This window comes from Onychomys torridus, chromosome 5 (assembly GCF_903995425.1).
Source record: "Onychomys torridus chromosome 5, mOncTor1.1, whole genome shotgun sequence".
Taxonomy (NCBI): Eukaryota; Metazoa; Chordata; class Mammalia; order Rodentia; family Cricetidae; genus Onychomys; species Onychomys torridus.
Window position 1 is genome coordinate 71,266,998 of NC_050447.1, and position 27,447 is coordinate 71,294,444.

Below are 27,447 nucleotides of genomic sequence, written 5' to 3' on the forward strand. Positions count from 1 at the left end.
CAAAAGGCAGAGCAGTACTGGGCGCTGTGAGGCTTTCAGAGGCGCCTGTTGCTAGGGAACCGCTTCCTCTGAGTGCACACGCAGCTAACTCAGGCTATCCAGAGGCCCCTAGAACAATCTTTCTTGGGCTTCACCAAGGGTGGGAGAGGGAAAGAAGCCCCTCTTAAAGCTCACACATCGTGGTTGCACCAAGCCAAGCTTGGCTTTTCCAGCAGATGTCAAAGAGCTAAGAATGCTGGGAGGCAACGGAAAAGAAATGGGTGTCTTCTTTTGATGAACCAGGGGACTGGCCAGATTCTGCCTTTACCTATCTGAGTGTGCCAGTTGCAAACTGTGGCACATCCTTACACAATTTTATTTACAATTCCTTGAGGTCCCCACAATTCCAATACAGTTCTTATAAATAGCTGCCCAAGTTCCTTGATTTCCACTTCTCCATCCCATTGAAGATGTAGTAGGACTTGCTCAGGTCTGAGTAGAGAGCTGACACGGAGATAAAAATACAAAGATAAAAACCTTTTCTTCAAGATGCCTCCAGGTCTGTTGCAAAAGCTGTCCTCAGAGCATCTGAAATCATTCCCTTCTTCAGGGCAGCTGTGACTGTACAAGAGGAACCCCCAAGGCTGTCTCCTCAAGGCTGTCTCTCTGAAGGTTGTTCATAGAGGGACAGAGTTTGGGGGGGGGGGGGCATTAGACCCTCACCTGAGATTCTGCCCTCTTTCCTACACACACACACACACACCCATACAACTGCACATGGTAGCCTGAGTGTGTGGGAGAGTCCCTCTATACAACTATGGGGAAATCATCATCCATGCAGGGGTGAGACCTTGTGGTGATGCAGCTGCTTTGGGGTTACCCATTCTCCTATAAATAACCCCTTACACTTGCAAGTGAACTCAACTAATTCATTGGTTCGCTAAGCAGGACTTTGGCGGGTAGAATCATTACTCTGGCCTGTCGTTGGTGCCCTGTCTGGGTTGAGTAAACATTTGTTCCCATCTCCCCAGGAAGAGGACATACAACAAGGACTTGTATAAGATGCACAGTTAGGATAGGTTTCGCTACAAATAGCAATAACAAGCAGTGGAGATGTGAATGAGATGATCATTTTCAGCTTGGGGTTCCTACATATAAGATAATCCTGCAGAAAGACAGACAGCACCTGATGGTGTGACGGCTTTCTGGTTACAAGAAAGGCAGATTTCTACACTTTTTCTCTACTATTTTCAATACATGGGTTCATTTTTGAGGTACCCTGTAGTGGGTAGCCATTCCAACCTTAACCTGGAAGTTCCAACCCCCATTGAGGCTTCGGTAATGGTCACGCCCACAAGGCGGGGCTGAGAGAGGACGCTGAAGACCCAGGATCAAAGACCATTACCGAAGCCTCAATGGGGGTTGGAACTTCCAGGTCAAGGCTGGAATGGCTACCCACTACAGTACCCCATGTGATCCCACCTGGCTAACAGAAAAGAAAACAAACATATGTCCCCTGGAGGGAACATTCCAGAACTTTCACTGTAGTGGACACTGTATTCAAAGCTGACTACGCCCGAAGCTAAAGTTATGAAGGTGAGCACATGCTGGAAGCATACTTATTTCCTCCTCCGGGCAAAGCTGGGCCTATTTTATTGTGTGTGTTCTATTAATGTTACAGCCCCAAAATTAGACCTTCCTTTTTCACTTAATGTGAAGTATGTTTTTTTTTTTCATTTTGTTTTATCACTATATATTTTAATAATTATATATGCTCACAGGAAAAATGAAAATAGTATTTAAAAACAAGCCACATTCCCTTGCTCATTGTACATCATTGAAAATTCACAACGGGCAGTGGTGGCTCACGCCTTTAATCCCAGCACTTCGGAGGCAAAGGCAGGCAGATCTCTGTGAGTTCGAGGCCAGCCTGGTCTACAGAGTGAGTTCCAAGAAAGGCGCAAAGCTACACAGAGAAAACCTGTCTCAAAAAACCAAAATAAACCTCCAGGGGCTGGAGAGATGGCTCAGAGGTTAAGAGCACTGACTGCTCCTCCAGAGGTTCTGAGTTCAATTCCCAGCACCTACATGGTGGCTCACAACCATCTGCAATGAGATCTGGCATCCTCTTCTGTATACATAATAAATAAATAAATCTTAAAAAAAAAAAAAAAAGAAAGAAAGAAAGAAAGAAAATTCAGAAAAGGTGGCTGTTAAGGGGTCAGGACATTAAAGAAAATGTCTGGCATTTGTGGTACATTGTAGAGCTTTCCAGTATGTGAGAATCCAGGTACCAAGGTGATTCTTCTCTTAACAGTCAGTGTTTATTGGCTGCATCCCCTGTGCTCTGTACTGGCTGCATTCCCCATGTTCTCTATATCTATTTCTTGCATTTGCTGATATTACCTCCAAACAAAAGAAGCCATATTGGAATCCCAGGATCTTCTTACACAGAAGCAGATGAAGACACATCTTGACATCTTGAGTTTATGCATCATTAGCCTGCCCTCTTTGATGATGGTGAGGAGGAATGTAATTTTCTAGCTGAGACTGTCACTGCATACAACAATATCAGGATTCTACTGCTAACAAAGAAAATATGAATAACTGGCCCATCTCTGACATAGGAGATGGGACATATCCATATTCATATACTTCTGGGAGATATGGGCCACATTATAGGGATTACTTCTTGGTTTATACTCCATTATCTCAAAGATACCAAAGAATCTGACTTGGGTCCTCATATCTAAGTGTTAGATTTTGATGGCTAAGGACATGGCAATGACTTTTATAAGAGTGGATCAAGCCTGGACCCACAAAGGTCAGCAAGCAGACTATTAAGACGGCTTGAGTATGGAAGAACAATACCTAGCATGACAGCAGGACTGGACAGCTGGGACTGATGACACAGTTCAATGGCCAGAGAGGGTGCTTGCATAGCATGTTTGATCCCTAGCTCCACTATTTAAAAATGAACTCTGGAAAATTGGGAATCCATATGAGTCACTCACTATGGCTGGATTGGAGGTTAAATGTAAAGAAAGAATTCACCACAACCTTGGAGTTTGAAGCCAGGATCCATGCTAGCACCATGAACAGAAGTTTTATACTCAGAGAGAAAAGGGGATGTCTATCAGCTGACTTTGCTTCTACCAGAGATAAATACTATGTCCTGCCTGATAAAGCCAGAGTTCAACACCTACTCAAGTTCACCAAAGCTAAGTGGAACAGCAATGACTCACCTCCACACTTTATCTTCAGCAGAATGTGACTTTGTATATACAGGGAAAATTCCAAGAACTCACTGGACCTCGTTCCCTTTTCATGGAGAAGCTGGGGAGTTAGGCTAACCTTCTTGACAAAACACTGATGAGAAACTATCAAATCTGTCTAGAGTACACACTGATTTGGAAAAGCTCTTAGAAAGGATAAGAGATAAAAATGGCAGCCCGGTGGTGGCCATGGTGGCACACACCTTTAATCCCAGCACTGGGGAGGCAGAGGCAGGAGGATCTCTGTGAATTCGAGACCAGCCCAGTCTACAAAGCAAGTTCCAGGACAGCTAGGGCTGTTACACAGAGAAACCCTGTCTCAAAAACACAAGACAAAACAAAGGCTTTGGACTTCACTAGGCCTGGGTTGAGTCCAAGTTTCAGCCTCTTCCTGCTATGTGACCTTGGAGAGAAAGACTGTTAAAGATTGAGTTATCTGCAAAGGAGGAAAAAAAATGCCCTGACTGCATAGGGTTAATAAGAGGGTTAGACAGCACTTGACCAAACTTTCAGCAAGGTGCCTCATACATTCTAAGTATTTAAGGAATGCTTAGCTACTGTTGTATGGAGGCTGGCTTGATCACCAGATATCTTGTGTACATTGTCACAATAAATCAATGTGTTAATGCGATCTTTAAGTGCTAAAAAAAAAAAAAAAAAAAAAAATCAGTTTGGTAGCTGGACCAGAGGAATTCAGGACACAATCAAGGGGCTAGCTGAGGAAGTTGTATTTACCTGAATAAGTTCATGTAATCATAATTATTCCCTTTCTTTCTTTTTTGGGGGGTGGAGGTGGGGCATGGTATGTTTATGTAGCCCTGGCACTCAGAGACCTGCCTGCCTCTGCCTCCTAAGTGCTGGCATCAAAGGCATGTGCCACCACCTCTTGGCTCATAATCCACTTTCTTTATGCCTTTATAAGTCATTGGCATAAAGCACATGGTGTGGGAAAGGCATCTGTGAAAAGAACCCATACAGAAAACATTATGAGGCATACACTTCCTGAAAACTGATTAATAAAGTTGCCAAGAGTAACAGCTTTAACTGAACATAACAAATTCAAGTAGGTGAAGCTGACATCCCATCTCACTGCATAAGGCTGAATGAGCAAAGGCTCTGGAAATGCTTAGGGAATGAATGGACAAATTACGTGTGACCAAAGGCATGGATATGCTGTGTTTACAATGAAGGCAAACACTAGAATCCATCCCTGGCAAAAGGTACCCTAACTTTTGAATTTTTTTTTATTTATTTATTTATTTATTTATTTATTTATTTATTTATTTATTTATGGTTTTTCAAGACAGGGTTTCTCCGTGTAGTTTTGGTGCCTGTCCTGGATCTCACTCTGTAGACCGTGTTGTGCTTGCCAGGCAAAGACTGTACCACTAAGCTAAATCCCCAACCCCCTGGCTGACTTTTAAATCTCTGATCCTATTTCCATGGCTTGAAAAAGCCAAGAACAGTTTGTCCCTTTTGCCTACTTCTCCTTAGATAAAAAGCTGAAATTTCCCATGATTCTTACACACACTGGAATCACACTTGATCAAAACTCCATCTACAAGGTGCCAGGCACACAGCCAGATGGGAAACTTCTCCTGCGGTGATTTTACCTCGTCAACTATTCCAAGCAAGAACAGAAGGAAGCAACTATGACTGCAGTACTCTAAGAAGTACACAATAGCCTTCACTCCCTAGAGAAGCCCAGGTTCCAAGCTCACCCTGATGTCAGCTACCGTGGCATCATGAGAGAAGCAGTTATTGCCAGCTGTCCAGCCATACCATCCAGAACATGACTGCAGTTCTAAGCGGTGTCTTCAGAGTTGTGAAATCTTTCATAATCTCCCATTACTGGAATCACGGAAACTTCACGTAGTACAGTATTAGCCGCATGTGGCAAGTAACTGCAAGAAGCTCACTCAGGCTTAGGTAAGCACTCACAAGCTTGGTGCTAGCATTTCCTCTCCCATTTCCATAGCAACATCCCCACACTATCTGCTCAGAACCTCAGATACCAGACCAAGCAGAAACTTCAACAGGGCCTGAAACACACAACATGGTCCATGAGGTGTGTGGGAAGAGTTTCCTCTTGCCTGAAAATGACAAAGTTTCTCATTTGTGCCCATGTCCTGCCCCCACCCTCACCCCCACCCGCTCTTCTTATTTCCTCTCCTGTCTTAAATCCCTAAGCCTTTAGGCTTCAAAGGCCCTCAGGGGCCTTGCAAGATAGGGAGGGGCAATCAGGATTACAGCCAAACTGATGTTTTCATTATTAGAAACAGAGGCCTGTCTGGAGACTTCTTACAATTTCTGTGGAAACCAAAGCCTGGAAACTGAACCTTTTTTTTTCCATGAAATTTTCAAGTTTTTAAATGTTGGGAATTATTTTTTTTTTAAGACTACAAACAAAACGAAAATCTTCTATTAAATGAGTGTGCTGTGTTTTGAGTGTCAGTCAGTTTAGTTAGGATCTCCTTTTGGGATTTCAGAATTATTTACTGTTTCCTGTGTGGCTATGAGGAACATAAACATTGCATTTCCCCTAGCTACCAATTATGGCCAGAATCTGTTAATTTGCTAACAGGAAAACATTATTTCAGAACAGGCTTTATTACTCTGTTGTGCTCCATGTTCTCTTTCAACATTTATTTGTACTGCGGGATAAGAAGCCAGAGGTGTTCTTACCCAAGCTGATTTTTATTTCTCCACAAGTGTACACAAAGCCAATCAGCAATTGAGATGAGTACTAGTGTACATGTTTAGTACTCAACATTAATGATACCATGGTTCCAATTTATCTTAACTCAAACCAAGCACATTCAAAGTGAGTTGAAATATGGCAATAGACATGCTTCAAGACAGTGAAAATAAAGAGGATAAACATCACTTCCCTTTACCTGTCATTAAACACCTAAGGGATAGATCAGTTAGAACAGTACAAGCAGAAAAAGCCATTAAGAATGGAAATTTGAGGTGTGCTATGATGTTGACCAATCAGCTATGAGTACTCTAAAGAATCTACTTTAACGTATGCCGGGCAGTAGTAGCTCATGCCTTTAATCCCAGCACTCGGGAGGCAGAGCCAGGCGGATCTCTGTGAGTTTGAGGCCAACCTGGGCTACCAAATAAGTTCCAGGAAAGGCACAAAGCTAGACAAAGAAACCCTATCTTGAAAAAAAAAAAAAAAAGAATATACTTTAACTTATATTTACATATATTTACACTTTTAAATTTTGTGTTATTATAAGGAGTTACTAGATCTCAAAGAAACCCAGGACAAGTCTCATTCAGTGTCTGTGCTTCTCACTCCACTCCCTACCCAAAACCTCTCCCACCCAGGGGTGGGACTTCCCTTCCCTTCCCCCAGCCTGATGCCTATATAACTCAGCCAAACAAGTTTCAAGGAACTTTTTGCTACTCTTCTATTTAAATTTTAAACTTTAAAAGAGCTTGTCCTGCAATGACTGCTCTCAGTAATCAACCACCTTTGTATCACAGTAAAAGGTATATGAAAAATAAAAAGTGTTTCACATTTCTGTCCTCCTCACTTTGCTATTGTTATACTTTCAACATCAGTCAATGAGGTTCTGGTAAGCTGGTAAAGCATTGCGTACCATTGCCAGTCACAAGGTCAAGATTTTAAATTTCCTTTGGTTGTCTTCTAAGACTAGACTTAAAGGTGCTTCTCACTGTGCTAAAAAGACCTCTGCCCACTCTATCTATCCAATGCTTTGGATATATAGGGAAAATGTTAGTGCTACTTACCTGAAATCATTTTTGGATCCTCAAGCTTCTACTATCAATCAAAGATGTCACTCTCCTGCCTTTTCTACAATGTGGATTTCTGTAGAGATTACAAACCATGGGAATGCTAACATATCTAAAACTTTTATCTCTTTTTGTAAGCTTAAAAATTTTAAGTAAGCTTCGGCAAGTCAGCTTGGATTCACATCTCACAGGTTGAAGGGACTCCAGATAAATATTCCTGTCTATCAACAGCCTAAGTTTCCCCACCTGCCTATTCCTGAAGATGTCATCTCTCTATCTCACCACACCACACACACACACACACACCCGTCTTGGGACTACCCTCTTCCAAATACCAGGACCATGGGCCTGGAAGTTTCAAGTGTATACTGAAGATAAAAATTTTTTCCTAAACTCCTTAACTTTACCTTTTCTTCCTAGTCATCTGTCCCAGTAGGTTTCAAGTCAGCTATAGACTGCTCCAAGGCTGCCTACAACACATTATCCCAAGGGGGTCCGGCATTCTAGACTACTCCAAAGGGGCCTGCACTTCCCTAGCCCCAGGTGGCCCCACAGAACCTAGACTGCAAGCAAAGCAGTCCACAAGCCTCTCTCTTCCTGTCCTTTGACCATGATTCCACCCCTTCTGGGTCCCAACAATGACACCCCAATTTCAGCAGGAAATAGTTACAGAAGAGATTACATTGACCTTTATCACCAACAAAAGACTGAATGTTAGATCTCAAACCAGGAGAAGTCTCCCACAGTGCCTGTGGCTCCTCCCAGCACTTCTAACCCCACCCTACTTCAACTTCTTCCCTTCCCCCAGCCTCATCTTTATATAACTCACCCATTGTGGTTACACCCATCTCCTGGCTCAGGCAACCTCTCTCGGTCAGTGGCTCCTCTCTTGCTCTTCCCCTTCTATCATGGTCTGGTTTAGCCTGCCAGCCATGTTCAGCCTGGACTCTTCCCTCTGTCTGCATTCTCCCTACAGTAAAAATCTTCTCCTTACTTAAGGAGTAGATATGGCCTCCTCTTTTTACTTCATTTTTTTTATTCAGGAGTCGTGTATATTTAACTATACAAATTAATGGTTCTCACTGTCATTTTTATATAGAGAGGCCAGAATCAACATCAGCAATCTCCCAGAATCTTCCACTATTGCTCTCTATTTTTCAGAATGGGGTCTCTCACTGATCCTGGTGCTCATAGTTGTATCTAGATTGGCTAGCTAGAAAACACCTAGGGATCCAATTATCTCGCTCTTACCCCAGTGCTGATGCCACAGGTACAAGCAACCATATTATCTTGTCTGCCACTTGTGTGCCTGGTGCCTCCAGAAGAGGGTGCTGGATGCCCAGGCACTGGAGTTACAGACAGTTGTGAGCACCCCTGGAGTTGCTGGGAATCAAACTGAACCAGTGCTCTTAACCACTGAGCCATGTGTCCAGCCTCACCACTCTGGCTTTTAAACAGATGTTAGGGATCTGAACTTGGGCCCTCACGCCTATTTGGCAAGCACTCCATTTACTGAGTCATTCCTCCTCCAGCCTATTCAAATCATTTTTACGTTTATTTATATTGTATATGTGATCTAAGTCAGGCTGTTGATGCTTTCAGATATGTTACAGTTGTCTTGAGTCAGTGGGTGAGCCCAAAGGACCCTGTCTTATTTCAGGGCCTCCAGAGCCAACCGTGACACTGGGATAGAGACCAGAGCAGTTGAGGTACGAGTTGTCAGGTGTGGGGAGAAAACAAGCAGGAGAAAGAATTGCCAGGGAGTTGTATCCACCCAGCTACTCCTCAGGGTGACATGGCTTCACTCTGCTGGGAAAACTGGAAGCCAGTGGAGAACATGCTCTACCATCCTCTGCTAAAGGGGAGCAATGGCACATTCACTCACCCACTAGGTCCCACTGGTGATTGGTGGAGGGCTGTTCCCAGAGGAAGGAAGAAGACACTTTATATAAAGGCATATAGGTGCTAGAAGCCGGGGCAGTACATTGACAACAAGGGTGAGGGAACACTGGCAGGTGTGGTGGTTGGCTGTACACCCAAACTTCACTGTTTGCCGGGTCTGTATCAAGGGCTATGGAGAAACAGTGAGGACATGCCTGACTCCCTGTGTAGACATTTAGGAGAGGGGGCTGCTGGCCTACCAAGAGACAGCAAAGATCTGGTAAGTTAGTGTATCTGCAAAGCCTGGTGGAACCGGGATATGGATAGGAATAAGTGAGCTGACTTGGATGGCATGGGGGCATATACTGTAATCCAGCCCTTAGAAGGCAGAAGGAGGGGGGTCGGGAGTTCAGGGCCACCCTCAGCCACCTAGAGTTCAGTCTTTCATGAAGCCTGTCTCACCAAAAGAAAGAGGCGGGCGAAAACATGTGAATTTTATGAAGGATCTCTAGAGACAGAATTTTCATTATTTTTTTAAAGTTTACGCAGGGAAACACGGGTAACAGCAAAAACAATGGCCTCAACAATAATCTCTGAGATTTCTATCTTAGAGATTCATGTCACCATCAGCTCGAGTTTCTAGAGGATCCTACTCTCTTCATCCTGAGAATGGGAAGAAAGGCACGCTCCAAAGAGAAAGCTGGTTAGGCACTCAAACCCACACAAGGGGAAGTGAGAAGTGGGAAGTGGGCAGCATTTACGGGGTTCTTCCCAGAGGAAAGCATTCAAAGCTTTACTTCTGATTTTATATGCAAATGTCACCTTCACAACAGTTCCTCCTTCAAGAGATCTTTGCAAAGAGACCACATTCAGTTTGAAGCAAACAAATAGGAAGACATTTTAAAAGGTAAAGTAGAGGCCTGGAGAGAGCTTAGTGGGTAACAGAGCTTACTATGGAAACCTGGCAACCCAAGCTGGATCCCTGAGACCCATGTGAAGTCAGAAGGAGAGAAACAACTCCACTAAGTTGCCCTCTGACCTCCACATATGTATCTTACACACATGACTAGACACATATATCTTGCATACAAACACAATAATTAGAAATTTAAAAATCTAAAATATTTTAGATACAGATTTTGTGACATTAAAAATTTCAGGTAGCCAGGTGGTGGCGGCACACGCCTTTAATCCCAGTACTTGGGAGGCAGAGGCAGGAGGATCTCTGTGAGTTCGAGGCCAGCCTGGGCTACCAAGTGAGTTCCAGGAAAGGTGCAAAGCTACACAGAGAAACCCTGTCTCGAAAAACAAAAACAAAAACAAAAAAAATTTCAGATAATTCTCCTCTACATATTACCATACTGAATGTTTTATTCTAGACAACCAATATATCTATCTTATAGGTAAACACCTGGAAAGTTCCATGCCTCTACTTTCCCCGTGTGAAGAGACATAGGGGAGGACATAAGAAATAAAGCTGCCAAAGCATCTTCCTGGAGGTGTGGACACAATGTCAAACTCAGCTAAGGCCAAAGTGGAGCCTCTCAGCCCCTGTGAGGACACAAATGCCTGGTCAACCAATAGCAGATTGCATGTGAAAGCAGCTGGATGCAGAAATCTAAATGAAAACCTCATTTTTATTTCTCTTTGACAATTCCCTATCCATGAACAATAAATGACCGGCGGAATTTTCTGTATTAAGAAAATCTAGTGCATGCACAGAAGTTGTCATCTTGGTGACCTACCGTGAGGAGAACAGGTACTGTGTTTCTAGAGCTGTGGGTGGCCTTAATAAGTTTAGCTTAGCAGAAGAGGGTGCTAAGAACTTTGAAACCCTGTGCCATGAGCTGACCCCTTCTGAATGGAAATGGCAGTGGCCTGGAAGCAGATGGCGTATCATTTAAAGCAAGCAAAGAAATCTCTTTCTGTCCTGGACCCTGAAGGGCACATTGCTGCCTTCTCCTCCCTGGGACATGTTGCTCCCACTTCTGGTCACTAGAGAAATGGTTCCTTACAGTGAGAGAGGATTGCAACCAGTGGAGAAGACACTAAGCAAAAACGACAACATTTCTCTCTTACTTCCTGTCTAGAGTGGATCGATAGTAAACTCAAGAAACCTTTCCTCATGAATTAGGTCCAAGTTCATGGCCTCCTGCCACATTTCACTTCCTTAAGCCTGTCCCCTCTCCCTCCTCTTCAGGAAGAAAGTAGAGGGCAGTGAAATACAATCTCTAGGATTTGAAACAAAGGCAAAATGGCTTGATGTGTAGGCTAGAAGGTTAGTTAGATCATGAAGGGTTTTTTTCCTTCCTTCACTCATTGGTTGAGATGCTGAGAACTTAATGCAGAACTCAGCCTCTCACATACCAAAGCAAGTGTTCCACCACTGAGCTACACCCCAAGCCCTTGTTAAGACAGGTAAGGGACTCAGGGAAGCGGTCTTTGTTAGGAGTCATCTGCAACCCGAGATAGTATCTTTTTCCTAGTAAAAGGCCTCCCATAAATTCTCAAACTACCCTAGGGTTAAGGGAATGGGAAGAAAGTAAACTCAAAATAAAAGAAACATATTTGGCTTCCTGGAGGCAGGATCCATGTCTGATGCAGCTCTGACATCCTATGGAGGACTCTGAGTCACTTCTTGTTTACTAAATACTCAAAGAAACAGCAGATTTTACATCACAAAGCTTTGCTGTAAATGACTCAGACCATCGTTCACAAACTCCTGGAGTTCTTACGCATTCCAGGCATTATGTGGGAAGCTGAAGGAAAATGACAAACAGAAGGTAAAGTGTTTGGTTTCTGATTCACCGAACTGATCTAATAGTTTAAGAGACTAGACAAGCATCCCTGCCTCCTTCAACAAATACCTCCTAAGCACCTGCTATGACCCATGTTCTATTCAGGATGTTTGGTATGCACACAGCAGTAGCATGTAACGAGAGCTGGTCATCCCTGCCTCCACAGAATTTGCCTTCTGGAGGGGTAGACAGACATAAAGCAAGTGAACTGGACCATGTTGGATAGCAGTAACTGGTTTTGGCAAGACAAGTCCATGTAGGAAATGAAGGGAACGTGGTGGTTTTCCTGAAGGTGACTGAGAAAAATGGAGAACAAAGTTCTGGGGTACAGTGAGGACATGATCCATGCAGACCTAAGAGTCTCATAAAGAGATGAAGGCGTGTGGGAACCAGCTCTCCCCTGAAAGCCATCATTAATCCTTGTAAAACCTCTTGTAAAAGATTTGCCCAAACCCTCCCTCTTTGACCTGGGGATTAAAGCTGGGGCCTTGCACACACCAGAGAACATGCTAAGTAGCAGGTCTGCCATTCAGCTGTCACCTAAGCCGCCCCCCTTTTAACTCTTTATTGAAGACAGGGTCTCCCTAAATTGCCCAGGTGCCCTTGAACTCACTCTGTAGCCTGTGTAGGTTTTGAACTTGAGTTCCTATTTCCTCAGCCTTTCAAAGAGCTGGAGTCACAGATGACGCCATCACTCCACTTACTTTTCTTATTCCCCCTCACTTTGGCATCTCAGTAGTTACCTGTTTTAGAGCCAGAGCCTTGGAAAACTCTGGGTGGATGATAAGTAACTTATTGGTGCATTCAAAGGGGATGTGTGATCAAGATGGCTTACTTTAGAGGAGGGCTCACTTTAGACTGTACTCCCACGAACCTGGAAAAGATGGGCTGGGAAGGGGGCTCCACGGGGAATGGGGAAAGACTCAGGACCAGCGTTCAGATCCTGAGCACACATGGAAATATAAGGCCTGGCACGGTGGCTTGCCTATAACCCTAAGCACTAGAGAGGCACAGACAAGGGAACCCGGGGGCAAGCTGTCTAGCTAGCTAGACCAGTCAAGCTCTGGAGGGTTCAAGTGAAAACCTCTGCCTCAGTATGTAAGTAGGAGAGTAGTTGAGGAAGGCGTTCGCTGTCAACCTCTAGCCTCCACATATACCACACACCACATCCATACATACACATTCACAAACACTCAGAGAGCGACAGAGACAGAGAGACAGACAGAGAGACAGACAGAGAGACACACACACAAAGAGAGAGAGAGAGAGAGAGAGAGAGAGAGAGAGAGAGAGAGAGAGAAACCTGACATTATTTTACTATTATTTGTGTGAACAGATGTGTTCTGCTGGCTTTGCCCAGCAAGAAGGCCTAACTCTAACCCCCACCTGGATGGCTGGGGTTCCCCATGGCTGACTTCACATATGGAAAAACAGGTTTCTGCTCAGCCTAACCCTGGTCTCACTTCCTCACAGCAGTTACAAAAATGCATAGTGGTTTGTCTTTGTGCTCACTGTGACCATTTTCAGGTGAAGAATTTTAACTGTTTGGGGTTTGTTAGCACACACTTAAGTAACCACCAAACCACAGGAAACGAAACTTGTCTAAACTGTGTCACCCAGCCAATTCTGAAACTGTTCTCCAATCAACTCCAGGTGACCCTTAGCAAAAAGAGGGTACACTGACTAACCTTGACTCACTCAGGAGCTCTAACTTAGAGCTCTGACCCTAAGTCTAAGTATCTTTGCAGCACTGACTAGAAATTGCCATTGCTGACAATGAGGTCCTGACAGCACAGGTTGAGTAGATACTCAGATAACATAAAAATTCTTTCTCCCTCTCTGTCGTGTGTGTGTGTGTGTGTGTGTGTGTGTGTGTGTGTGTGTGTGATTGTTATTGAGATGGCAGGGGTCTCTTGTTGTGTGGCCTTGGCTAACCTAGAACAGGATCTTCTTGTATCAATCTTCAGAGTACTAGGATGATAGGTATACTCTCATCCCCAGACCAAATTTGACCAGTAGCAGCTTCTTTTCACTTGGGGTTTTGCTTTTGTTTGTGTGCTTGTTCAAAACAGGCCTCAAACTCACAGACCTCGACCCACCTCTGCCTCCTGAGTGTGTGTGGGGGGTTAAAGGCATGAGGGATGGCTCAATGGTTCAGAACACTTACGGGCTCCTGGGCCGGAGATGAGTTTCCAGCACCCACATGACCACTCACCTCTAACTCCAATTCAAGGGGATTCAACACCTTCTTCTGACTTCCCCAGGCTCCTGCACACATGCAAGTCACATGTTTATATGCAGGCACACATATACATAAAATAAATACATAAACTTAGAGTTGCTTTCTAAAATAAAATGCAAGATTGTTATGATTTATTATGCCCCCCCGGGGGGTTATCCTCAGCACACTGGGAAACATGCTGGGCAGATGCAGATGCAGCAGGGCTGGGCAGATGCAAGCCATGGCACAGCAATGGCCCCAGTAGCCAGTAATACACAACCCAGTGGAAAGTTTATTATAATAGAGAGATAAAGAGGCAGAGAGACAAAAAGAAGGAGACAGAGAGAAGGGGGGAGAAAGGAAAAGAGGAAAGGTGAGAGAAAGAGAGAGGGGTGGGCACCCTGTGGGAGGAAAAGCAGGAGAAAGAGAGAGAGGAAAGGACCAAGCTTTTCCTTAAGAGGCTTCTGTGTCAGGATGCAGGGCATCTGCAAGAGGTGGGATCAGAATATTGACAAAGATGACCATAGAAGACTCAGAGAAAGGAACATATTTCATGACAGGCCAATAGGAAAGGAGGCTGTCCAGGGGAAAGTGTCATGATTAATCCTATGGGTAAGGCTGACTGGGCCCAAAGTGTCTAGGTGGTCCTAGGTGTTTATGTCAGGGTGTTTCTGGAAGGAAAGTATTAGAAGAAAGTATTAGAATGAAAGTATTCTTCAGTAAAGAGACAGCCTGTGGAGTGGGAAGAATTGTCTACTCTGTGAAGAGCCAGAATAAAAAGGTGGAGGAGGGCCCTTGGTTGCTGGGGTTGGGTGTTAGGATTTGGACATAAATGGCTTAGATGGGTGCGTGCCTTGAATACTCAGTCCCCAGCTGGTGGCGCCATTTAGGGGAAGTTATGAAAACTTTAGAAGGCAGGGCCCGGTTGGAGGAAGTGAGGCAGGTTCTGGGGAGAAGGTTTCATCTTGGCCTATGCTTCTCTCTGTCTCTCTCTTTCTACTTCTTACCCTGACATTCAGGAAGAAGCTCCTCTGCCACAGAAGTCTGTGGTCCTGCTCAAGTGTGTGGGCCCAGCCAGTCACAGACTAGACCCCCTGAAACCCAGCCAAAATCAACACTTCTGCCTCTGTGGTTTTTAGATGAGGTGTTGTGAAGCACCATGGAAAGTCTGCCACAGACCTTGGATTAAGATTCAACACCCATGGCTCCTCTCGGTCTCAGACCTTTGGACTCAGACTAGAGCTAAGCCACCAGCTTTCCTGGATCTGCAGCTCACAGTGGCAGATCACAGGATGTATTAGCCAGTCCTTCATCAAACATCTCTTACCTCATCTATAACCTAGTGGTTCCGTTTCTCTGGAGAGCCCCGATTATCATAGACAGAGAAGGGCCTGGGCATTGTAGCTACTGAGAAGTAAGGCGTGCTCTCAGGAGAGAAGACATTGGCAGGCTAACGTCCCTGTCCTCAGCTACTCCAGTTATGGGCTTACCATGCTGCCAAGCTTCATGACAACACCTTTGTGTTGACAAACGTTTCTGTCTGGCATTCCAGCCTCCTTCTTGTCACTATTAATGAAATGTCTCTGTTTTCCTCTCTATTATCCAAACAACAACCTCCTGATTACAGCAAAGGAAACCTTAAGTATGGAAAAGTTTCACTCACAAAGCCTCCACCAACCTACCATCACTTTTCACAAAACCATAACCTCAACCTTTATCTTCGCTGTGCATTTATAAGTATAGCCCAAGATTGGTTTTGTATCCTTCCTTCTAGTTTCACATCAAGTATTGTATCCAACAGATGTGATGCTCCTTCAAAATTTCAACATCCCATGAAGGGTCTGAATTCATTTTTCCCTTCTTTTTAAAAAGTGAGTGTGTGTGCACTCGTGTGTGGTGTATTTGTGTTACACGCACGTACTTGTCCCTGTGGGTATAGGTGCAGGATAGAAGTTGACATCAGCATGCCTTCATCGCTTATCCACTTCATCTTTTAAACAGTCTTGCACAGAACGTAGAGCTGGCTATCTCAGCTAGGCTGGATGGCCACCCATCTCATGAGATCTGCGTAGCTCTGCCTCCAACAGACACTTGCTGCCATGCCAGCCTCTAGTGTTTGTTTGGGGATTCAAACTCAGATCCTCAAACTTGCACGGCACACATTTTATTCACTGAGCCATTTCCCTTGGCCCTGGCTTCATTTCTAAACAGATGTGGTCCATTGCTCTTGGGAGGCACACAGCCTCATGGAGCCTTGTGTGTGTTTGCCTGAGATTCTTGGTATTCCTCTGCTCGGATAAAGAAAGGGATGGCCACATGATATGATTACCTCTGACAGCATATCCCCCACTCACCTCTGCTACACTCATCTTTCTCTGCCTGTTGGCTGATACTGAAAACACTCCCAACAGCCACCATGGTTTTTCATTTTCTGGGTAAATCTGAGACTTAAATCCCTGTGTAGTAAGTTGTGTGCCTGGCAGCATGCCCTCTGCTGTTCAGAAAACTAGGAGCCGAACAGAACGAGAAGGAAGTGATATGTGGCTGTTCCTGGGGAAATGGGATCAGGCACCAGTGACAGACTTCATTCAAGGCTAGCTCCACGAACCCGTGGGTTTAATTGGGATTACTTACAGAAGCACGGGTGAGGGGCATTTATAGAAACACGGATAATATATGGGCAATGATACTAAACCCATCTTGCTAAATGTTATAGAGGGGCATCACGTGCCCTCTCTTCTTCCACAAGGGAATGTATATAATGTTTTATTATGGCATTTCCATACATGTGTGTCATTATTGTTAGAATTCTGACCCATCCCTTGAAAAACCCTCCCCTTGGGGTGGCCCTGCATCCTGACTTAAAGAAAAACCCCTCTCCTTCCTCTTTCTCTTTCTCTCCTCTCTCCTCTCTCCTCTCTCTCTCTCTCTCTCTCTCTCTCTCCTCTCCTCTCCTCTCCTCTCCTCTCCTCTCCTCTCCTCTCCTCTTCTCTTCTCTTCTCTTCTCTCTCTCTCTCTCTCTCTCTCTCTCTCTCTCTCTCTCTCCTCTCTCTCCTCTCTCTCTCTCTTCACAAGGAGTGCACACCTCCACTTTCTCTCCCTTCTCTTTCTTCCTTGTCTCCTTCTTTCCTATCTTTCTCTTCATCTCTCTATTATAAGGAACTCTCCACATGGATGCAGCACCTGGGAGTGAATGACTTTTCACCTGCCGCCGCCCCTGCTACATCTGCCCACCATGTTTGCGTGCACGCGTGGGATACCCTGGCTTCTGCTTTAGTAGCCTTCTCTTTCCCCTTCTTCCTCCGCTCATGTTCTCCTTTCTACTCTGAGGAGCATGCAGATATATTCCCACAAAGGGGATCTTGGGAGAAGAGCACACTGCTTTAGTGGACTCTCAGCTGCTCTGATTTCAAGATGCCGATGACCACGTCATGGCTGAGTGTGCCAGGAGGAGGGCTGGCAGAGAGGAGCAGGGTATAAGCAGAGCTGGCTGGGGACAAAAGTAAACAGCTTGCCTGCCTGCAAAACCCACTCCATGGTCCTCTAGCTGAAGCATAGCAGTGGAGGGTAGCGATAACATTGCATCTCTGAAAAACAGACTTTATATAGAGGGGAACCCTCTTTGTGCTCAGCTGGACTTCCATGGAGACTACAGGAAATGCTGCCTGGTTCTAGGTAGGCATTGGGGTTCTGTCTACTGCAGCCAAGTCACTTTCCAAGAAACCTTTCAAATGAGCATAAGCACTGGATTATTAGGAACAGAGAACAGGCAATGACTGTGATAAAGATTAAACACCCCCCCCCCAAGGAACTGTCATTGTCTCTTGGGTAGCCCCTACACATATAAACTATAGACTCAGGACAGATACCTAAGGATTAAGTCATCAGCCCAAGAAAGGGGCTGATCTGCTATGCGGTGGTAGTGCACGCCTTTAATCCCAGCACTCAGGAGGCAGATCTCTTTGAGCTCGAGGCCAACCTGGGCTACCAAGTGAGTTCCAGGAAAGGCGCAAAGCTACACAGAGAAACCTTCCCCCCCCCCAAAAAAAAAGGAAGAAAGAAAGAAAGGAAGGAAGAAAGAAAGAAAGGGGCTGATCTTCAAGTAGGTGTCACTTTGAATCAATTAAAGTAATTGGGTTTCACTTTATTAATGCCCTGGCTAATGTATCTCTCTTGACAAATGAATTCTATATCCATCTTTGTTATCTGCTTCATATGTCATGTTCTCTGAGAAAAATTCCCGAATACCCCAAATTGGTCATGTCATCCTGAGTGCTGCAATGCCTTCTACTTTTGTGTATGTGTGCATGTGCTCATATGTGTGTGAGCATGTGCATGTTTTTGTGTGTGCACAGGTGTACCTTTATGTCCAAGCATGTGTCAGTCAGAAGATAACCTCGGGGTCAGTCCTCAGATACTGTCCACTTTGATTTTGTTGTTGTTGTTGTTTTGACTTTTCTTCTTTTCTTATGACTGTATATATGGTGTGTATGTGTATATATGCATGTTCTCATGTGTATGCGCACATGTATGGAAGTTCAAGGGATCTTCCTTCATTGCTCTTCTACCTTATCTTTTGAGGCAGGGTCAAGCATGGATTTCATCAATATGGTTAATCTGTCTCACCAAGCTGCGCTGGCAGAATTCCCTACCTCCGCTCTCAAGGCTGGAGATGCAGGCAAGCTGACATACCCACTCAGCATTCCCATAGGTTCTGGGAGCTCTGGTCTTCTTGTTTGCACATCAGGTGCTTTAACCACAGAGTCATCTCGGCAGCTCCCCACTCTGTTTTTAGGACAGAGTCTCACTGACCTGGAGCTTGACAAAAAGCTGAGGCTGCTGGCCAGGAAGCCCACGGGATCTGCCCCCCCTCCACCTCCACAGCACCAGGAGTCCAAGCACACCCCACCCCACCATGTTTTTTGGGTTTTTCTAAATATGGATGCTGGGGATTGAACTCGGGTTCTCGTGCTTGCAAGGCAAACACACAGTTGACTGAGCTGTCTCCCTGGCCCTCTGCTCTTATTTCTGTTTGGACACATGCAACATCCTGCCTATGTTCTTGGATCTCAGTGTCTATAAATTACAGGCCATGTTTAATTATAAGGCCCACAAAGACAAGACTTCCTCAGCACTCTGACTTCCCTATAATTTACATTTTACTTGTCTAAAGGTTATCATTTGGATAGTATACATTTCCTTTTCATTTGTTTAATGGCTTCATTTCTTGTTGTCTATAAACTCCAGGAGGCATATTGATGTATTTTTGTACTTAGCCACTAAATATGGCATAGTCTTCATGCAATATCTGGCATGTAGTAGATATCCAACAAATGTTTCTGAGTGTGTATATTACACTTTCATACTTTTGAAATAATTTAGCAAACACAACCTATCTGCTTCATACCTAGCAGGATTACAAAGAATGGTTCACAGATATCAGAGATCTCAATCAAATGCTCTCACCTGGAGACAGCCCTTTAGCAATAAAACCTGAGTAAAGGACCCAATAACAAGCATGAATTGAGTAAATCCAGAGAAGTTTGGAAATACTGAGAAATTGCAGCTGGAGAGATGGCTCAGGGGTCAAGAGTACAATTCAGAGGACCTGGGTTTGGTTCCCAGAACCCATACTGGGCAGCTAACAACCACTGGTAAACCCAGTTACAGGAGATCTGATGCCCTCTTCTGGCCTCTGTGGTCATCTGATCACATGTTGTACACATAAACTCACACAAGTATACACATAAATAAAAATTTAACTAAATCTATAAAGAAGTGGTGAGAAATAGTATTCTTTACTTGAAATGCCCACTTATAGCATAAAACTATTAGGTAGAATTTTGTTTTGGTTTGGTTTGGTTTTTCGAGACAGAGTTTCTCTGTGTAGCTTTGGCTGTCCTGGAAGTCACTCTGTAGACCAGGCTGGCCTTTGTCTCACAGAGATCTGCCTGCCTCTGCCTCTCAAGTGCTGGGATTAAAGGTGTGAGCCACTACCACCCGGCTATTAGGTAGAATTTAAGATAATAAACATAAGCCATTTATTCATATGTCCTAAATCTAAATGGACAATAATCACAAAGAAAATGTGATTCTAGATTTCTTTTTTTTTGTTTGTTTGGTTGGTTTTTTTGTTTTTGTTTTTTTAAAGACAGGGTTTCACTGTGTAGCCCTGGCTGTCCTGGAACTTGATTTGTAGACCAGGTTGGCCTCGAACTCACAGAGATCTGCCTGCCTCTGCCTCCCGAGTACTGGGATTAAAGTTGGGAGGTGCCACCGCCCAGCTTCTTTCTTTTTCTTTTCTTCTCTTTTCTCTTCAGATAATGTCTTACCTACTGCATAGCCTAGGCTGGCTTCACGTTCACGATCCTCCTTGCTTCTGAGAACTGGATGACAGATGTGTGTCACCTTACCTGTCTTGGGGTTCTAGGTTTCAAGCTAAGCATTGTTTCCCCTTTTGTACAGAACTAGTTTTCCTGGCTATGCTCTGAGTCTGAATGCGTCTGCTGAGGAAACTCTTACTATGATGCTCAATTTCTAGTGACAGCCTCGGAGGTTCTAAAGACCAGGATCTTCTCAGAATGGAAATGAAATGTCTCCTTTCCCTAAGGCGTGGTAGGATTCAGTGGAGTCAACTGTATCTTAGAAAATCCTTGTAGAGGCACAGCCTTGTGGGTAAAGTGCTTGCCATGCAGGCCTAAGGTCCTGAGTTCAATCCTCAGAACCATTTACAAAGCCAGCTATAGTTAGGGAATTAGGCAGGTTCTTCTTCCCTAACTGGTCAGCCTAGCCAAACTGGCAAGTTCCAGGCCAGTGAGAGACCCTGCCTCAAAAACCAAAACCAAAACCTCACAAGGTACAAATCCTGAAGACTGATACTTGAAGTTGACCTCTGGTGTCCACATGTACCTGTGCACACACATGTACCCCTCCCACCTACATGTGTACACACACACAACAGAAAAATCTTTGGAGAGTGGTAATACTCTTCCATGTATATGAATAAACATCCTCAAGCTTTAGTGAACATTTGGCCAACACAGCAAATATCATTTCTGAGGTCCTGGTCTTCTTGTTGGCTTTGTAAATGGTTCTGAGGATTGAACTTCAATTATTATGAAGAATTGAAAAATCAAGGGCAAAAGTGCAGTGACACTCAGAACCACTATCAGGGCAAGAGATGTGAGTCCAGCTCTGCCTTGTGCCCCTCCTTTCTAATTCCAAATGTCATTGCAAGTGTCCTCACCCACGAGGTTGTCACCGTCTCCCAGTGCAAACTTGATTCCTCCTCTTCATGGTTCCCAGCTGCATTTGATAGCACAGACATTTCACAGTATCTCTTGTGTTATAAACACATCTGTCTCTTAGACACAATCTGTTGTGTTGAGTACAAATATCGTGGCTGATCCTTTTTATTTAATCCCGAAACCCAAACCAGGCACAGAGTGGGCCTTCACCAAACCACCTCCATCTCACAGAAGAAAGACAATGCTTTATACAAATGAATACAACAGACTCACGAACAAGAAACTCCTAAGGGCTGGGGTTCTAGCTTAGTTGGGAGAGTGCTGCATTAGGTCCTGGGTGTGATCGCCAGCATCACATAAAGTGGGGATAGTGGTACACATCTGTAACCCAGCAATGGAGGTAGAGGCAGGAGGATCAAGATCACCCTCAGCTGCCTAGCAAGTTCAGGGTTACTTCAGACCCTGTCTAAAAAGAGCAGAGGTGGAGAGAGACCTACCAACACTGCTAGGACTACTACATGCAGAGCTGTCCCCGGTGCTCAACAGCAAGGCTGTGAGTGAAGTGACTTGGGAATGGGAAGCGGTCAGGGAAGTTTTCTGTAGGATGGAACTTTAGAGCAAACACCCAACCAGGGAGCCAGGAATACAGGAATCTGCCAGGGAGAGTGTCCTCGGAAGAGGCACTAAACCAAAGCAATGGTCGTATTTGATGGGGTATGGGTATGGAAGTGAGGGAAGAATTGTACAGAGGGAAATGGTGTGCTGGTGAGATAGCCCCATGAGTGAAGGCACTCGCTACCGAGCCTGAGTTCTACCCCTGAGACCTGCATGGTGGACACCGAGAACAAAGTCCTGCACGTTGTCCTCTGACCACCCCACATGCCCAATGACCAGAGCACACACGCCAATAAACAGATACATGTAATAGAAGGCGATGCCATGATGGGTTAGCAGCTCGTCCCCTCCTCCATCATGCTAGAGCCGGACACCGCTTGGTTCTCACTTTGTGTCATCTTTTCATTATCGCTTTCAGCTCTGTAACCGTAACGCCTGATTTCTACTAAGTGATAAGCCGCTTCTAGCAACCATCACATCTGGAGCCATCTTTTAGTTCTGAGTCATGCAAAAACACAACAGTTGTTAAGAAACAAAGGCGGGGACTCTTAATTTTCGGCTTGTGTTATGTTGAAGTCCCCACTGATGTTTATTTTTCTGGCCGTTGCTTCTCATGATCGTCATTTGATTACAGTCTGAAGTTTCTCTCCACACAAGCCCTTTCTGTTATGAAGTAAATAACTTCAGCAAAACTGTACACTTGACTCCACACTAACATTTAAAAGAATAGCAAACGGATCTAAATAACATCTCCCAAGGTAATTATAAGTATTTCAGTAAACAACTACACTTTGTGTCTTTTCTTTTTATTGAAAATAGATTTTTTTTTTTAAATCACATAATTTATCCTGATTGTTTTTCCCTCCCTCTACTCCTCCCAGCTCCTCCCCTCCCATCCAGATCCACTCCCTTTCTGTCTCTCATTAGAAAAAAAAACCATGATTCTGAGGAATAATAATAAGATATAATGAAATAAAATATAATAAGATAAGACAAAAACTATCATATCGAAGTTGGACAAGACAAACAAAGAGAAGGAAAAGAGCCCAAGAGTCAGAGGCCCACTTGTTGGCACACTCAGGAATCTCATAAATACACTAAACCAAAAGTTATAATGTATATGCAGAGGACCTGATACAGACTGTGCAGGCCCTGTGCTTGCGGCTTCGGTCTCTGCGAGTTCATATGAGTTGCTCATGTTGATTTAGAGGGCCTGTTCTCCTGGTGGCCTCCATCCCCTCTGGCTCTTAGAAACATTCCTTCTCTTTATTACTGAATCTGAAATGCTTCATCATCACCAACACTGTCAGCATCAGCACCACCATCTCCTTTCCAAGTATTGCCTCATCCGTAATTGTCATCAGTGCACGAAAGAAGACCAGGAAGGGAACACACCATTTTTGCAGCACAAGGGACTGTCCAGGTGTGCTGCCTGGACACCACTGTCAGGGACACATGTCTGCAAATCTTATGACAGAGCTACGCCCAGCTGTGAGTAACAGCAACCAGAAAAAGAAGAGCCATGCTGGCATCCTCTACCTGACAGCATCGTCTGTTTCAGCTCGGGACACTGGCGCCCTGGTTGGAATTCTTCTTCCTAAATTCCAGCCCCAGAAACAAGAAAAGCAGAGAGAATGTGAAAATAAGCGTTAACTTACAGTCACATATTTTTGTAAATCTGAATTCATATATGAGACTAAAAGCAGAGACATTTAAACCAAGCCCCAAATTATGGAGGTTTGGGCCGGGCATGGTGTCCCATGCCTTTAATTCCAGCACTGAGCAGGAAGATGCAGGCAGATCTGTGAGTTCAAGGCCAACCTGCTCTACATAGTGAGTTCTAGGGCAGCCAGGACTACATAGAGAGCCTGTCTTGAAAAAGCAAAACAGATAGAAGGGAGAACTGAGGTTTGAGATGTGTATGTTCCTGTGTGTCTGTGTATCTCTGTGTACATTTGTGTATCAATGCATGTGGATGCAGATGTCTATGTGCTTGTGTGAGTGAGTGTACATGGAGGTCAGAGGTCAACCTTGGATGTTATTCTTTGGGAGCTAAATTTGGTTCTTTGAAAAAGAATCTCTCACTGACCTGGAGCTTGCTGATTGTGCTAGGCTGCTGGCCAACAAGCCCCGGGGATCTGTATGTCTCTACCGCTCCATCACATGACAAGCACACACCACTACACTGGCTGTTTTATGTAGGTTCTGTGGCTCAAACTTAGTTCTTCGTGCTTGCAGCAAGCCCTGTAACAACTGAGCCATCTCCCCAGTTCCAGGAACTGAGGTTTCAGATGAACTACAGATGTTAAGTAGGATAAATTTGAAGGTGCTAGGTTACACATCTCTGGGTACCTTTGAATAGCCTCCTTAGAACAGTATAAGTCATGGGTCCCTCTGACTAGCACATTGAAGGTACCAACCACCTAAATGAAAGAGTCATCGGTTTCTCCATGGATAATAATTCTGGTAGTACATGAGACAAAGCAAAATAGGCTCTATCCTTCCTAACGCTTGGAGCTGATCCTACATACTTTTGCAAGTTCTAACAGTTATCTTTTGTCTGGGAAAGTGGTGTACAAATTCCTCTCTGAATACTGGTATAATGTTCTTTACTGATTATGCTTTATTTTGATTAATGTATTTCAATGCTGATCAATGTATTCTAATCAAATCCAGTCTCTCTTTATCTACACTTCCTAATCATTCCATACTTCTCATATTCAATGTTCTACATAAAGTCAACATTTTAGCTTCCAGATATGAGAAGGAATGTGTGGCATAATATAGTCCATTTTCTATCTAGCTATCTTGTAGCAGATGGCAGGACATTATACATAGGGATGAATGGTATTGTTTACGAATACCACATGTTCCTTACATTCACCCATGGATCGGCCCCAGGCTGGTTCTATAGCTACTGAGAATAGTGCCACATGAGCATTACTGTGCAAGTTATATTTTTCATATGTTAATTTCACTTCTTTGGGCCATGGAACCAGCAGTTGAATCATGAATCATGATGACAGTTCTGTTTTTTAGTGTCTTTTTTATTATTATTTTTTTTTTTGGGGGGGGGTTTCGAGACAGGGTTTCTCTATGTAGCTTTGTGCCTTTCCTGGAACTCACAGAGATCCTCCTGCCTCTGCCTCCCAAGTGCTGAGATTAAAGGTGTGTGCCACCACTGCCCGGTTGTTTTTTTGATTTTTGTTTTTTGTTTTTTGTCATACGTTTATTTTATAATTTTTTAAAAAGATTTATTTATTTATTATGTATACAGAAGAGGGCACCAGATCTCATTATAGATGGTTGCGAGCCACCATGTGGTTGCTGGGAATTGAACTCAGGACCTCTGAAAGAGCAGTCAGTGCTCTTAACCTCTGAGCCATCTCTCCAGGCCTTATAATATTTTTTATTAAAATATTTTCTATTTGTTTTACATATCAACCACAGATTCCCCTATCCTCCCTCCTCCTACCCTCCAGCCTTCCCCACCAACCCACCCTCCTTTCCCCACCTCCTCCAAGGCAAGGTCTCCCCTGGGAAGTCAGCAGAGCCTAGTAGGATTCAGTTGAGGCAGGTCCAAGCCCCTCCCCCCTGCACCAAGGCTGAGCAAAGTGGCTCAGCATAGGCATTAGGTTCCAAAAAGCCATCTCATGCACTAAGGACAGGTCCCAGTCTCACTGTCTGGGTGCCCCCTAAACAGTTCAAGCTAAACAACTGTCTCACTTATCCAGAGGGCCTAGTCTAGTACCATGGAGGCTCCTCAGCTATTGGTTCACAGTTCATGTATTTCCACTAGTTTGGCTAGTTGTCTCTGTACTTTTTCTAATCATGGTCTAGATATCTCTTACTCATATAATCCCTCCTCTCTCTCTCTCTCTCTCTCTCTCTCTCTCTCTCTCTCTCTCTCTCTCCGCGCGCACGCGCGCCAATTGGACTTCTGGAGCTCTGCCTGGGGCTTGGCCATGGATCTCTGCATCTGCTTCCATCATTCACTGGATGAGGGTTCTACCATGACAGTTAGGGTGTTCAGCCATCCAATCACCAGAGTAGGTCATCTCAGGCACCCTCTCGACCATTGCCAGGAGTCTATAGTGGAGTCATCTTTGTGGATTCCTGGGAACCTCTCTAGCACTCTGCTTCTTCCTATTCCCATGGTGTCTTCATTCACCATGGTATCTCTTTCATGATGACAGTTCTGTTTTTTAGTATCTTTTTTTGATGAGCATTCATACTGTCCTCCCTAACAGCTGAACTAGCTTGCACCCTCACCACTGGTGTGTGAGGTTCTCTTTCTCCATATTTTTAAAATATGTAGCAGCCACATAACTGAGGTGAGATGGTATCTCACTGCAGAAGTATCCTGATACCTGATTTTTAAAACATTACATGCATGTGCTGTGTGGTGTGTGTGTGTGTGTGTGTGTGTGTGTGTGTGTGTGTGTAGGACTCACATGTGTGTGAGCACATTTGGAGGCAGAGTTTCTCACTGAACCTAGAGCTCACAACTTCAGAAAGACTAACCAACCAACAAGTCCCAGAAATCCTCCTGCCTCTGCCTTCCCAGTGTGGAGATGACAGGTATGTACTGTTGGACTTAGCTCTTTTTATCTGTCTGCTGGGGATCTGCACTCTGGCCCTCATGCTTTCTCCACTGAGCCATCTTCCTGGACTCAAGAACTGACAACAGCTACTCCTATTACATCACTAACACCAGAACCTGCTACAAGTAAGGGAGATGAATCAGGAATGTCTATAAGGTTCCTCTATTGTTATGGAATGTTACTTTAACTAGGCAAATATGTGTTGCATTTGTTTATGTACATTTATGTAAATATAATATATAATTATTATCTTTAAATAAATATAATTACTTAATTATGTAAACATGTGTTTCACCTTGTCTGCCTAAGGCACCTGATTGGTCCAATAATAAGCTGAATGGCCAATAGCTAGGCAAGAGAGGGGTGGGTGGGGCTGGCAGGCAGAGAGAATAAGGAGGAGGAGAGACCTAAGCTCAAGAGAGAAGAAGGAGAAGAAAAGAGGGATTAAGAGAAGAACACTCCCAAGGCCAGGAGCCAGGCAGCCCGCCAGGCAGCCAGATGTGAGAAACAGTGAAAGTAAGACATACCGAAGGAAAGGAAGGTCAAAAGCCCTGAGGCAAAACATAGATGAAGAGAAACAGGTTAAGTTATAAGAGCTAGTAAGAAATGAGCGTAAGCTAAGGCCCAGCATTCATAACTAATAAGAAGTCTCTGTGTCATAATTTGGGAGCTGGTTGACGGCTCAAAAGAAAAAGACTAGTACACTCTAGCTTTGTCAGCAAGATGAATTTGTGATGAGTCACTCCTCTATCAGCATCCCTCCTGCAGAGTAAGCTGCCTCCTCAGCTTCCTTCCTCGGCTGGCACTCTTCCCGTTCACTCATTGCTCTTTCTGAGAATTTAGCCCAATAGATGAAGCATGTGAATATGAAGTTCTACATGTGATAGTCAGGTCTACTCTACAACTGCAGCGGAACCACAGAACTCAGAATCTGTTTCCACCCATTATAAAAAACACTCTTGAAATGTGTTCTGAGTTAGCTAGTCCCTAAGTAGTATCTCACCGGGATCAGCACCCCATCAGACTCTCAGGCTCAGTTAGTAAGACAAATGTGCCTTC

General features: G+C 44.4%; 1 protein-coding gene across 1 annotated transcript in view; it reads right to left on the minus strand.

The window, feature by feature from the left end:
- Fam107b (family with sequence similarity 107 member B) overlaps nucleotides 1–27,447 on the minus strand; it is a 212,950-nt gene that overhangs the window by 111,157 nt on the left and 74,346 nt on the right. The window contains exon 2 of the mRNA XM_036187762.1: nucleotides 23,324–23,381. Within this exon, the coding sequence (XP_036043655.1) occupies nucleotides 23,324–23,381 (58 nt within the window). The remainder of the gene's footprint in view (nucleotides 1–23,323; nucleotides 23,382–27,447) is intronic.